Consider the following 15590-nt stretch of genomic DNA (forward strand, 5'->3'; position numbering starts at 1 on the left):
TGGTGGGATCATATGTTGATCTATCTATGCAGACAAGTCTGCTAGGCTCTCCCATACCAGGTGTCTCAGCTGGTAGAACAAGATTGATTCACACTATATATGTATCCACTATTTGGGCAATAGCTCTATATGGGAAGTCTGCAGTAGTCTCCTTGTCCTCTGTATTGTGGAGAATTGATATGGTTATGCTTATGGAACGTATACATTATACCTTGCAAGATAAAATGCATCTGTTTAACCGTAAATGGGATGACTGGAAACTTTATCGTCATATACAGTATTGTTGGACTAACATATATTTATTTGTACTCTAATTATTCCATCTTGTCTAGCCAACTTATTATGTGCTTCTTGTTAGATGTTTTTCTCCATTCTCTTGGTCCATTCATTTGAATTTCTCTGTAACTTTGATTATATTCATGTCATATGTAACTCTATATTTGTTTCTTGCTCAATAAACAGTTTGTAAACACTATTCTTAATAAACAGAGTTAAAAAAAAGTGCAGAAACTTTTTGAAGAACTCTTGTAGTATAGGTTGTGAATTTTTTGTTGCAGTAGTACACTGCATAAGGTATAAAATGTTCTAACAGAGGTCACAAAAACACTTCAAAACCACAACTCCATATTCCCCAAACCCCATCCCATATCCCCAATTATTCCCACAATGTTTAAAAAATAAACTTCAGGTTTGTGTTTGGTAGAAACTTTCTAAAGTCAAGGCACAGTCCACAAACACTGGAACAGGAGACAAATAGAAAGAGATCTGCAGTTTGGGCCTAAATTAACGTATCTGTTGCCAACAGCATCTTTGTGGCCTACAACATCTATCTTCAGCATTACAGCTATGGTAAAAGTGGGAGGGCACCTCACTGAGACAAATCATCATCAAAGAGCACACAATACTCCTCCCCAGGGACACCTTTTCTATTAGAGTGCTGCTAATGCAACCTTTTCCTCTTTCTCCTCCTCAATGGCGTATACTAGTTATTTTGGCTGGCTATTGCACCCTTTTTCTTCATCCTCCTACTTATTTTTATTTGGCCAAGTTCTTTGTGCTGCAACCCCTCAAATATAATCTAATAAAAAGTTCCTGTCCCTTTTTCTTCTCCTCCTCAAGGTTGCATAGCAGCCATTTAGTTTGGACCTGCGTATGTGCCCTTTTCTTCCTCCGCCTCAAGGGGCAAAGTGGACCCCTTTTTAGGGCTGTTAATGTGCCATTTTATTCCTCTTCCTCAAGAGAACAGGTCAGACAATTGTTTTTTTTTTACTGTGCTGCTCACAGTGGTGTATTTAGGTTTTGTGCTGCCCTAGGCAACACAAAAATTGGACCCAACCCCCCCCCCCGCACCTGACATTGACCAACAACACCCCTGCCCCCCCCCATCTGGAAAGGAAGCCACTCACCTTTACAGCTCTGGACATCCCTGGGAATGAGAGTCGGGCTTTGAATACACCATCAAGCAGTCCGCAGCCTCTCTCGGCTCCCCCCTGGTCCCCATGCCGCAAGTGTCCCTTCTTCCAGGGGCCAGTGCTGCCCCGCTGAAAAATGTCACCCTAGGAAATTGCCTTGTTTGCCTTGTGGTAAATACGCCCCTGGCTGCTCATGTGCCCTTTCCTCTTCCTCCTCAGAAGAACAGCCATAAGCCATTTATCTTTCTAGGTACAGAACAGCCATAAGCCATTTATCTTTCTAGTGTTGCTCTGCTCCATTTTTTCTCCTCCTCTGCTAATCCTGGAATATCTCCATCCACTGGCTTTGAGAAGTCGTTGGATTTGTTTTGGTGTTATCCTCAGGGTCAGCCCACAGACTGCTGCAGTGCAGCTGCAAAAGAAAAAAAAATCCCCAAAACACTCCAATGCCCAACGTCTTCACCCCAGCTTTGCCAAACATCCCATATATGCCTTTTGCCTTTTTTGTGGCCTGTACTACACCATAATATTGGTCAGGTACTCAGCCATCATTATTTTACCCAGAGGTCCATATGCCACCCTCCAGCACAGAACGGCATTCCTTCCATCCACCACCCTGTCAAATGCTATGAGGTAGCAGGAAACTAAGGAGGAAGGTTGGAGGAGTGGTGGTGAGGAGGACAAGGAAGTTGGTGAGAGACTTCAAGGGGGATGTTTCAATGCCTCCATCCAAGGAGAATCTTGGGGGAACTACTACCACTATCCAAGAGAAAGCCTAAAATGTTACCCTCTGCAGAGAAACTGTTTGCCACATTCCTGATGCTGGCTGTATCCCTTCACTGGGAGCATAGCTGCAGGGAGAAATTCTGTGGCCACAGATTTCCCATTGTTCAGCAACACAATGGAAAGAGCAGGCTGAAGCAAATGGAGGAATTAAATTATGATGGTGGTTAGGAGGAGGAGAATTGTTGGGGGGCTAGGACTAAGGAGGAAGACTTTTTTTTGCAAAGGTCTCCAAAAGGGACTTTTCACCCTCCTTCATACAAATGGAATGGAAATTTGGGCAATCTACTGCACCATTCAAGAGAGAGCCCAATATGATCCTCTCTTAGGATTTTGTGCAAAGAATCTCTGCCACATTTTCTTATGGTGGCTAAAATAAATACATAAAGGTATCAGAAAATCCCCAATTTGGGATGATTTAATGGCAGTCATGAAGACAAATAAAGGACTGAAAAGTCAACTGAGGGTGTTGGCCTGAGCACAGCTTAACAGTGTGCTTGACTGACCGATTGGGCAGGGCTTTATCCTGTAAGTGCTATATAAACCAGGCGAGTTCTGGCAATACTTTCCAGTCGTTGAAGAAAGCATGCTGTAGAGAGATGGAGAGACTATATGCTAATAGAACCACAACTATCACTAATGCTTTACTGCTGATCTGCTACACACAACCACTAAAATCTCTTAAAAGCTTTGACAGCTGGCGATAGTAATATAAAGATACTTGTTTGGCACTTTTTGTTATAGGGTGACAACACTCCACCCCTGTCTCCTACAATCTCCTGCCTGCAAACAACTCTGTAACATGTTTTCCCAAAGGAAATAACAAGCTTCTGCATTATTCTTCTTCCGCATTGCCCAGAAGGATTAAATTGTTTTTTTAAAAAATGAGCTTTTAAAAATATTGCAGCCAGCAATAATTAGGAAATATGCCCTGTGAAAATGTACATGTAGCCACTTTTAAAAACACATGCAAACTGGTATGACTGTAGACAAAGCACGTGAAGAGGCTGTAAGGACACTACAGGACACAAGTCAGCACATAAGAACAACACTAATCTATCCCTATGTAATTCACTGGCAGCTCTCCCTATGTCTTCCCTTTCCCAGTTATGCACATTTTCAATTTGGTTGCTGGAAACCATGCCAGTGAGGGCATGTGAGCATATGACAACTACATCATAAATTCTCCACAAATATGGCTTGTATGGGAAGGTTGAAAGAAAAAAGAAACTCCTCAAAAAAGTCTACATGCAGTCAGGACTGAGCTTTGCCAAAATACACCCTGAAGATTCTGAGGCCACATGGAAAAAGTGTTATGGTCAGATGAGACTAAAATGGTATCCTTATCTCTTTTGCTCAAAAAAGCCTGTTTACAGAGATTATTAAATAGCTCATGCTAAAATGTACATACACAACTAAATGAACCAGAGAACTGACCTGATCCCCCCCCACCATCCCTCTCCTAGCTGTGTACAGGGTGCTCCTTCTGAGATTTCAATTAGACAGGAGGAGTCTAAATTCAGTTTCTGCTCGACTCCCTCTTTACAAAACCCACAGTGTGCTCTGACTCCTGTGTCATCGGTGCTTTCAGTATTAAATATTTACTTGCAAAAGAAAGATTTTATATCAATAAAAATACATCAGTTTAAAAATGTATAAATCTAAGAAATAAAATTAAACTGACCCAAAACCATTAACGTCTCCTTTTACAACAGTGCTATTGCAATGTTTTGCATGCTAAAGCACTTCCGTCTCCTGCGGTGCTAGGGAGGATGCTATCCCAACTGCAGCAATTCCACAAACATTAATCTTGCAGTAGGGCCCCTGCATTGCAAGAATTAAATGCTTGTTAACTCTAATGGCTAAGCAATAGGGAGTAAAATGTTCCCTTCCTCTTGCTCTAGCAGAGTCCCTCTATCTACAGTGGGGATCGAAAGTTTAGGGTGCCCAAACTTTTGCAGACGCAATTTTTTTGTTTTCTATTATTTTGAAAGTGTAGATGGTGGAAATAAAATCTAACTTTTGTTGACATATTATAAGAATGTCTAATCTGTAATTTGATGCCTTTTGGAGATTTTTCCATCTTTCCTTGGCTCCTTTATGCACATTAATACAAATGTTTAGCTGGGGTGCCCAAACTTTCGATCCCCACTGTATGTGACTGATCCCCTGAAGCCTCCTCTATAAGATGTTCTGGGCAGCAATCATACAATGAAGTAATCAATTACAATGCAAGGCCAGTGACCCTGCATTTTATGTGAGGAGAGCAGGGGACCAAAGTGGAGGAAAGCACCAGAGCCTGCAGGAGTGAGGGGTAAAGTAAGTATTGCACTTCCTCATCCCCTAGAGCATCGGGTGTCAAACTGGTGGCCCTCCAACTGTTGCCAAACTACAAGCCGTACGAGGCATTGCAAGATTGACAGTTACAGGCATGAATCCCAAAGGCAGAGGCATGATGGGACTTGTAGTTTTGCAACAGCTGGAGGGCCGCCAGTTTGACACCCCTGCCCTAGAGCATTTAATCCATGCAGTTTGCAGAGGCTCCACTCCAAGGGTAGTTTTTTTGTAATTCTTGGAGTTGGACTTTAAATACATTCAACAGTTTGCAAGCTTACCCTGTTTGTTGGTGTCTGTAGTGGTGGTGGTGGTCGTGGTTGGAGAGTTCTCTGTTGGACATGGACAAGAACCTTGGCACTTCACAGTCAGCTGTTTGCTGCTCAGGCATGCCTGCTGCTCCAGTTTACACTAATAAATGAGAGAAGGAAGATCTGAGAGTTGCTATGCTAATTCCTGGCACCAGCTACGTGTACGTGATTGCAGTAACTCTCACGTAAGCTAATGCATGACACCCTCTGTTGTTTCACAACCTGCAATTGGAAACACTTTTTGCTGTTCCCGAGCTGCTCAGACCTACAGAATAGTAGCACTTTCTATCGCAGATGTTATCTAACACACTGCTAAGAGTAGACGTAGAGGGAGGATTGTAGAAATGCCAGCATGACTTTGGCAGTAAACTCATTGTAAGATGCTATTTAGCAGTTGGGTTGACAGATGTGATGTTTTCTTGTGTTCTGTGAAACACTGGGGATGAAAATGTTCCCTTTTAGTATAAATGACTGCAATAATCAAATACGCACTTAGGAAAGTAGGAAGGAGTGTGGTGATATGGCGACAGATAAATGGTTTCTCAAAGAAAACCTTTGCGTACTATGTACGAACTTTGCAGGAAAGCAGTGATCCATCCTTTCTCACTTATGTTCTTCTGAACTATATCAGCCCAGACTACTACACAGAAGGTACAGTATTGTAATGAGCTGCTCTTCTAACTACAATACCTAGAACTTCATTCTGTTTATGGCTCTTCCCCTTCATACAGTTGCATGCCTAAACAATTCTAACCTGTGTCCACTTGGCAACTACTGATACTTTGAACAGCAGGAATGTGCTGTGCAAGTTTACAAAGTATTTCTGATGAATTTTATCAAGCGCAATTGTGTCCAATGGCCGCAGTCTGTTCTGATCTCAGCATTTGTGATCTGCTTAGGTGAGAAATTAAAGAAAACTTGTAAGTAGAGAAACATGTTGGCTGACATTGCTGACTTCACTCTGAACAAAGGCGCACCAACAAGGGTTGCAATTGCGACCAGGCCCCATACTGCACGGGGTCCGTGCGGCACCTCTGTATGCCTGGATAGGAGGAGTGGTGGGGGTGGCATATAGACAAATCGATCTCTGCATGTTCCTTTTGCTGAATGCCGGTGGAAGGGAGAGGAGAAGAAGCTGGCATTCAGCGGCTGCAGGAGGGACATGGAGAGAATAGTTCCTCTGTATGCAGCTGGCCCTTCCATTGCTCCTATCCAGCATTTTTCTGCTGTTACCCATGATCTCCAGCCCCCAAGCTCTCTGCCCCCTCCCTCTGAGCTCTTCAGTCCCCATGCAATCTGGCTTCCCCCATGCTCTCCACCCCCTGTGCTCTCCGCCCGCCTCCACCTGTTTTCTACGGCCCCCATGCTCTCCAGCTTCCCCCTGCTCTCCATCCCCCATGCTCTCTGCCCCTGTGCTCTCAGGCTTTCTCCTGCTCTCTACCCCCATGCACTCCACCCCTGTGCTCTTCGTCCCTCTCCCCCTATGCTCTCTTCTCCATTCATTCAGTGCAGCTGAGGCTACAGAGATGGAGATTGAGGGCTGTGTCCTCAATCTCCTTTCTCTGTCTCAAAGGTGAAACATCAGAGGTCTGTTTAGACCCCTGATATTCCATCAAAGCCCCCCAATGGGGCTTATAAAAATAATTTTTAAAAAATTGCAAAAAAATGGTTAACCCCCCTCTCCAAAAAAAATAAAAAAACTTCTGACACCAGTGGTAGAACAACCAGGGTCACAAAGGTTGCACTTGTGACCGGGCCCTGGTGCTTCGCCACCAGGCTCGGAGGGAAGGGCCCCCACCGAAGATCAGGGGGGCCCTTTATAGTTTCTTGCACTGGGGCCCTGAAGGTTCTAATTATGCCACTGTTGGTTGTTTGACTGTCATGATGACTCTAAAGTATTAATATTTTCTGAGTCACTTAAACAGAAATTTCTGCTATACTTGTGTCAATGCGTTTCTTGTTAGTATCTCAAAAAGAAAAAAACTGAATCCGCAGATTTGGAATGAAGCTTCAGCTAGTATTTTTATGATGAGCTCAGCAATGACAGCCTACATGTTTCTTTCATAAAAGGTTTCCTTAAAGAATATGTTAATCCAACATTTCATATTCCTGATATGTTCTGGCTGTACCATGTACTTCTATGAAAAAGTATCCTGTTCTATTTGTATTGCTTCCTTTGTGTGAAATAGCTGGTGTTCCCGCCAGTTCCTCTGCATTCCTATTAAAAAATGACCACACTAGGCAAGATAGAACAGTGTTGTCATTTTTGTGGCTGTGCTCAACTCAGCTTTTTCTCCTGCAAAGATCACCCCCCCAACACAGCCAATCACTGGGAAGACCAGTGTTCTGCAGTTTCTCCTCTGCCAGCTCCCTAAGCTTCTTATGCAGCTGAGAATGTGATCCCTTATAAACAAAGGAAACAAGATGTATTTATAATATTTTTTACAATGTTTTGCCTTTAATTTCTATTTTAAATGGAATGGGTTGTTTTAAAAGCTGATGATTTAAATATACTTTAAAAGGCAACCACTAAAGATAGAATTATATGAGCTGCCACTGCTGACTTCTTTTAAGCCCTCATGCACCCTGTTTGATAACATTGTTAATGTTAGTTGTTTAAAGTCTCGTTACAAATGTGAGTTTTTCAGCTTTTTTTAGCATTTTTGCATTAGCGTTTAGCAGCGTTTTCCCACATTTGTGCTTCTAGCATTTTTTAGAATTTTTTTGGGTCAAATTTCACAGAACAAATAGCTCTGCCATGTTTTATAAAGACACCCCTTAGCTTGTTCCAGGTCAGTAATACACCAAGGATTGAAAGAAAGATAAGCATGATAGCCCCTTCAAAAACAAGTTAGCAATGGCAACTCCTCACGCAGGTTTCTTTAAAACCTGAAGCAGTTCTGCACTCCAACAATAGTATTACACCCGTATAACTGTGATCTGTGAAGCCGACTCCTTCTGGGGCCCCTCAGTATAAATCCCCCCCCTTTTTTTTTAGTATTTTGCTGAATCTGTATTAGCCATTATCACAACAATTATTTCTTACCACAGAGGTGTACGTGTGGCCATCAGAACCACACACCAATGCAGGCTGAGTTACATGACAGGGTTTACAGAGGTTGTCTTTGCTCCCATGGAGTTTCAAGCTGGGTTGCTTAATTCTGCAAGGAAAATACAAACAAATAATAAAAAAAAATAATAATAGGCAATTGAACAGTAAATTTAGAATGGAGTGTTTTATATCCCTCCTAGATTGTAAGCTCCAAGGAGCAGGGTCCTCCTATCCCTCTTGTATTGAACTGTATTGTTGCTGTATTGTCTCCCGTTATATTGTAAGTGCTGAGCAAACCGTTGGCGCTATATAATATAATAATAATGATAATAATATTTTCAGGATTTGTGCACTTCTCATTTTTGCCCCCATACACTGACCTAAACGAACCCACTCTCCCCCTCCACAGATATATGTTTTCGTCAATCCAAAGGCCGTGAATTTGTTTATATCCAGAGCTGTCATGACCATGCCTACGCATTACAGCCCTACAGATTTCTATGGGGCTGACTCCTGAGTCTGCAAATGAAGGGCAGGGGATCCACAGAAGTCTGGAGTCTGTAATGTGCAGGAGCAGCCAGAATGTAGACAGACACTGGAGCCTACAGCCATCTGATTGACATGTATGCACACCACAGTCTGATCAATAATTCCAGGCCCATTATTCACTGTTAACTCTAAATTCATGCCTCTAAAAGCTTTTAAAGCATCACCAACAGAATATTTTGGGCACCAAAGTATCTCACCACCGCAGGTGATTTTAAGGCTTGACATGTAGAGTATCTTTTTTACACAGCAGGACGTCATCTTTTATATTTTACCAAAATATTCATAATGTATTTCATTTGTTAATTAAGTTTGTGTATTTTTTTCTGAACATTCACGTTTGTTAAACCAATGAGCTATTATCATGTGGCATACACATTTGAACTTTCACCATTTTATTCTTCATGGTCTCTGCTTTCAGAAAATGTACTGTATACTGTTTGGGGGGCTAACATGTTCTGGGCACAAAATTATTATTTTAACGTGTGCAAAAATGGCTCTGGAATCAAAAGGGTTAAGATATGGAAACTGCTGATCTCAAATTTATTGAAGATCACATCATCTGGACCAGTGTTTCTCAACCTTTTTTCAATCAAGGCACCCTTTAAAATTATAGACAGTCCCAAGGCACCTCAAGACTGTCCATAATTATAAAGGGTGCCTCGGGACTGTCCATAATTTTAAAAGGGTACCCCATTCTAAAATGTGAAAAACTATTCTAATAGTTTTATATAACACAGCAACATCTACACATGTAGGACACCCAACACTAGAGGTGATTTATTCTTCCAGAGCAAATACACTTTTGCACACTGGTACTGAGTAGAATTCCAAGGTTTCCTTCTCCCTCAATTTTTCTCCATCACTGAGCTAATGAGACCCCAGCACTGATGGAGAGGGGCAGGAGAGGGTCAAACTAGACTGCTGTGCAGGCAACTGACATCCTCCTTCTCAACTGATGATGCCATTGGTTGTCAGGACACCAACGGCAAGAAGGTCGTAATGGTGGGCAATGAAAACCTGCGACTTTGTGTAACTAAAAGGCAGGCTTGTTCCACCCGTTGGCTTGTATACATGTTTTGGGCAATTTTTAGACATTTTGCCAAGGCACCTCTGAAGAAACCACAAGGCACCCCAGGGTATCTGGGCACCGTGGTTGAGAAAGGCTTATCTGGACCATCCATACTACTTTGACATTGTCTCAATACCAGGTTGCAAATTACAAAATGGATATGTGGGATGAGGCTCTTTACATCAGTTTATTATACAGTTAATGTATTAGATTGTAAGCTCCAAGGAGCAGGACCCTCCTAACCCTCTTGTATCAAACTCTATCATTGCTGTATTGTCTCCCTTTATATTGTAAAGCGCTCAGCAAACTGTTGGTGCTATATAAATCCTGTAAAATAATAATAATATAAAAAATTTAATTTACTTTGCTGCATGAGTGGGCAGTGTTGGTCTGACTGTTTTTTGCAAGGCCCATTTTTACTTTTAAAAAGTTAATAAAGTGGACAAAAGTTAATGAATGTTTGGTAAGATTTATAACATAATATCATTAAAATATATTTATTAACTACCTGTGTTCCAACTTCTTGCGACTTATACACATAGCTTTCTGGTAGCCGTGGGCTATGCAAACCTTATGTCGACTGCATTTCACTTTCTGGCAAGGGTCCTTCGTGGTATCCAGGGCTAAGATAAGGAAAACCTTAGTTTAATAATATAAAAGCAATAATGATGTACTTTACTAGAGCTTTATAAATATTAATAAGGAACAGTGGGTTATTCTGAAAGGTAATACAATAGTCTGCTCTAAAATGTGATATGACCTCTTATATTATCTGTAATATATTATGAATATAAATCCCACTTAAATAATACAGATTTCACAGGATTTATTAATGAATATGCATATTTATTGGATTTCAAAACAGGCTACATGATTCTGCTCCCCCAGAAATCTACAGACTGCTACAAAATACAATATATATGTAGATTTGTTAAATCCCTTGAGTTAATTGAGCTTTAGACAATAACAGGCATGCAACATATGTGGACCATATACAGTGCACATTCGATTTTGATTATACATGCTTAATTTTCTGTATATGTTACTATGTGCAAAATGTATTATTTACAATTACTGTATGCTATAAAGCTATACAAGCAGAGAAATTACATCATATGAAGGTGTAGAACAGGAAAGAAAATGTCAAAACATGTGTCAATGGTATCAATACACACTATACTTAGTGATTGTAAAGGCATTTAAAAAAGTTTATGTAAAGGCATATATATACAGTTGCAAGAAAAAGTATATGAACCCCTTGGGATTACGTGGAGTTTTGCATGAATTGGGCATAAAATGTGCTCTGAACGTCATCTAAGTCACAACAATAGAAGAACACAGTCTGCTGAACATAATACTACACAAACATTAGATGTTACCATGGTTTAATTGCACATAACATGTAAACATTCGCAGTGCAGGGAGGAAAAAGTATGTGAGGCCCTAGCTTAATGACTTCTCCCAGAGCTAATTGGAGCCAGGAGTGAGCCAACCTTGACTCCAATCAGTGTGATGATATTGGATGTGTTGCTGACAGCTGTCCTGCCCTTAAAAAACACACACCTGTTTTGGGTTTACTGGTTTCAAGAAGCACTGTCTGATGTGAACCATGCCTCGCAGAAAAGAGCTCTCAGAAGACCTACAATCAAGAATTGTTGACTTGCATGAAGCTGGAAAGGGTTACAAAAGTATCTCCAAAAGCCTTGATGTTCATGTGTACACGGTAAGACAGACTGTCTACAAATGGAGAAAGTTTAGCACTGTTGCTACTCTCCCTAGGCATGGTCATCCTGTAAAAATGACTGCAAGAGCACAGCACAGAATGCTGCATGAGGTAAAGAAGAATCCCAGAGCGTCAGCTAAAGACCTACAGAAATCTCTGGCACATGCTAACATTTTTGTTGACATATCTACAATAAGGAAAACATTAAACAAGAATGGAGTACATGAGAGGACACCATGGAGGAAGCCATTACTGTCCAAACGAATATTGCAGCACGTTTGAAGTTTGCAAAAGAACACCTGGATGTTCCACAGCACTACTGGCAAAATATACTGTGGACAGATGAAACCAAGATTGAGTTGTTTGGGAAGAACACACAACACAGCACACCAACATCAAATCCTCATCCCCACTGTAAAACATGGCGGAGGGAGCATCATGGTTTGGGGCTGCTTTGCTGCCTCAGGGCCTGGACGGATTGTTGTCATTGATGGGAAAATGAATTCCAGAGTTTATCAAGACATTTTGCAGGAAAACGTACGACCATCTGTCCGCCAACTGAAGCTCTACTGAGGATGGGTGATGCAACAGGACAATGACCCAAAACATACAAGTAATTCAACAAAACAATGATTGCAACACCACAGAATACGTCCTGACCTCAACCCGATTGAAATGCTGTGGCATGACCTTAAGAGAGCGATTCACACCAGACATCCCAAGAATATTGCTACACTGAAACAGTTTTGTGAAGAAGAGTGGTCCAAAATTACTCCAGATCGTTGTGCAGGTCTGATCTGCAACTACAGGAAACGTTTGGTTGAGGTTATTGCTGCCAAAGGAGGGTCAACCAGTTTTTAAGTCCAAAGGTTCACATACTTTTTCCTCCCTGCACTGTGAATGTTTACATGTTATGTACACATAAACCATGGCAACATCTAATGTTTGTGTAGTATTATGTTCAGCAGACTGTGTTCTTCTATTGTTGTGACTTAGATGACGTTCAGAGCACATTTTATGCCCAATTCATGCAAAACTCCACGTAATCCCAAGGGGTTCACATACTTTTTCTTGCAACTGTGTATATATATATATATATATATATATATATATATATATATACTGCTCAAAAAAATTAAAGGAACACTTTGAAAACACATTCAGATCCCAATGGGGAAAATATCATGCTGGATATCTAGACTGATATAATGTGTTAGGATCATAAGGATGATACAATAGAAAATAGTGTAGCGCTACATACAATAAATACATAACAATATAACATGAATACGTGCTCCAAACCACACGAGGTCCTATGAATGGTGATATAATAATGATAAAAATGTGAACCCAATCCCTGTAGGGATATAACCACAAATAACCGGTGACCGGTGGTACCCAATAAACTGGGACACAAACCTATATTGATATAAACTATATTGCATAAATAATGTGAATCCCTATTGAGGGATAAAAAACACACTCTGTGCTCAAAATAGTAAAAGACATGGTGACATACAAAAAAAATATTAATAATATACATTAAAAAATAATTACAACAAAGGTACAATAGTGCAAAAAGTCCAATTTCTGTGAAACCAAAAACAAGGTGCTTCACTCCTTCTGGTCATGCGACATATACAGTGTGGATGCACAACACACCGATAAGTGATCCTAAAATGGCTGCAGTGGCCTCTCACCTCCGCTCGGCGACCCCAAAGGGCCACAAAGCCTTTTGGATCACCTCTGGACCCTCCCTGTATATGCACTCCCTTCAGCCTGGTTTCCTGGGAACTATAACCACACTGGTATCCTGCAGCACCACTGTTGTTACTTCCTCTGGTAAGAAGATAGGCAGGTAGGCACCCTCACAATAATACTCTCGAGAAACGTCTTTTACATGCAGCACAAGTTCTGGTCCAATGCCATCCCCTGTGATCATTATTACTGTGTGTCTTCCTCCATACTTGGCAGGTGGGGGTATGATTTGCTGTGGGGAATAATCTCTTTGCTGAGCCGATGCAGCAGACACAGAAAATGCCTGGTGCCCGAATCCGGCCCTGACAGACGGAGGAGACCGAAGGAACCTGTAACAAGTAGACAGCATCCTCCAGCCAACAGACCTTCCAAAACAGTGAGATGACAATTTTGGCTACTAGCTTGTCAATTTAGGACCTCAGCCCCATCAAATCATTGCTCAAAGTTGTACAATTTTTTTTTTTTTTTTTTAAGAAATAGGTGCCTCCTGCCCTTCATATGATAGCACTTCAGGCCTAGGGAATAGCTGGTATAAATGAGCCTGTTACTTTGCTCATTTTTTAACCCAAAATAAAAGTACATATAAGTGAGACTGTACTCTTATAATGAATGCACTGTGATTATTCTCAAACTCCAATTTGTCATGAAAATGCTGGTTGCTCTACAGCAATATGCTTAAGTAGTTTAAATTAATATATTTGATACCTTAAATCTCTACGTGATTCCAGCATTGAAATTTCTTAGCTCTACCACCCACATTGGCCATTATTAAGGCTTTGCCCTATCAATTTTATGGCAAAATGTAGAAAGGAGCCATTTACTCTTATCAGTAATCCAACAGTTAAATATCTGAGGTTAAGAAATGTAATATAAAATATAGACAAATGGTTGAAAAAGATGTAAATTTTAGCAGCTCAATCAAATAACTAAAATCACTAGTCAGTAAACATTAGAAATGACTGAAATAATGGAGATCTCCTGCGCTACTATTACATGGTAAATTAAGTGTGTGGAAGCTGCTAGCACCTAACCGTATACCAAGTGGAAATAAAAACTAACTCAACCAAAATGATGCAACGCTACCCTAATAGTAAAATAATACAGTATAGCAGAAAATAGAACAAAGTGACATATATATATATATATGTGACAAAAAAATCAGTGGATTGATCCTCTCAGGGATCTCAATATAGGTGACATAAATATATATACGTGCCAATAAATCAGTGGATTGATCCTCTCTGGAATCTCGAGTGAAAAAAGTGATCATACCTGGTATAAAGGACCAGGAACCAATACCCCCACTATCCAAAATAGGAACATACAAAAAATATAAAAAAACAAAACAATAAAACGTGAATCCCTAAATAGGGATCAATAAATTCATGCAAATGATGGTGAAAATAAAAAACGTAAACCCCTAACAGGGATCAACAATATCATGCAAATCGTGACCACAAATAATGGCTAAATTAGGCCATAATTAAAATAAATAGTGACATAAAATGGATCCCTAAATGTGTGATCAATTAAATACAATAGTGCCAAGTGTCATAAAACACACATACAAAAAATATATTCATGAGCAAACACATCAATTAAAATAAGTGAACATTTAATAGTCCGTAAACATCAAGAACAAAAAAAATAAAAAACTTAAAACAACCAAGTCCAAATGGGTGCATATACACCAAAACCTTCCAAATACTTCTAAGTGCAAGTGATATTGTGGATGTGCATCACCACTGATGGAAATAATCCGTATGTGGCTAAAATGCCCCCTCACCTCCTTGATGAGACCCTCAAAGGGCCAAAACGCTTTAGTTATTTGGAGCCAGTAATCTTCAGTGGTGAGGCTCCCTCACGTAATGGACACCTGTTCAGGTAGATGATATCCCCCTCACAAGGAACAGCCAGGTCCCCTCCGGCATAAAGCAGCCAGCCAACAACTCACTCCCAGAAGCTGTCGCTTGACACTTCTACTCCGACTGAATCATCAAAGTTTCCAGACATGATGTCCAAAGAGGGAACGCAGAGCTAAGCGAGACCAAAATCGTTCTACGTCTCCACCACTCCCCTCTCCTTCCCCGTCAGGCAAGAAGCTGTGCAGTGGAATAACGTCCTTACAGGATGTCTGTCAGGAATGGACTCAGCACTGGTGGTGGGACTTACCTGCCGTGTGGGCTGCAGTACCAGGGCTGACCAGCGGGTGCTCTCAGCAGCCAGAAGCTCACTCCAGGCAATCATCCAACACCTGGGGGCTGATTGCAGGGGGTGTATTTAAGGGATGGCCAGACCTGCAGTCTCTGCCTTGGTGTATGTTTTCCCATGAGCCTGGTATCCTGTGTTCCTGCCTCGTTGCTGACCCTGCTTGATCCTGACCTCTGCTGACCATCTCCTGTTGAACCCCTGGCTTGCCTGACCATCCTTCTGCCTGATCCCCTGTACCACGCTGTCCGTGAGTTACTGAACCCGGCTTGTGACCCTGACTATTCTCTGCCTGCTCCCCCTGTACCGACGCACGATACCGACCCGGCTAGTCTGACCTCGCCTACTCCTGACAGTCGCCCTTCCATCCCGCTCGGATCGGGATCTGTCA

At 41.3% G+C, this 15590-nt stretch overlaps 1 protein-coding gene across 1 annotated transcript in view; it reads right to left on the reverse strand.

Moving 5' to 3' along the window:
- Window positions 1-15590, reverse strand: part of SPOCK2 (SPARC (osteonectin), cwcv and kazal like domains proteoglycan 2) — a 49817-nt gene that overhangs the window by 18352 nt on the left and 15875 nt on the right. The window contains exons 2-4 of the mRNA XM_089670716.1: window positions 10019-10133; window positions 7887-8001; window positions 4811-4940 (exon numbers count right to left, since the gene is read on the reverse strand). Of these exons, the coding sequence (XP_089526842.1) occupies window positions 4811-4940; window positions 7887-8001; window positions 10019-10050 (277 nt within the window). The 5' untranslated portion in view covers window positions 10051-10133. The remainder of the gene's footprint in view (window positions 1-4810; window positions 4941-7886; window positions 8002-10018; window positions 10134-15590) is intronic.

Source organism: Staurois parvus, unplaced genomic scaffold, assembly GCF_062004578.1.
Source record: "Staurois parvus isolate SC_StPar_1 unplaced genomic scaffold, SC_StPar_1.0 ptg000094l, whole genome shotgun sequence".
Lineage (NCBI taxonomy): Eukaryota > Metazoa > Chordata > Amphibia > Anura > Ranidae > Staurois > Staurois parvus.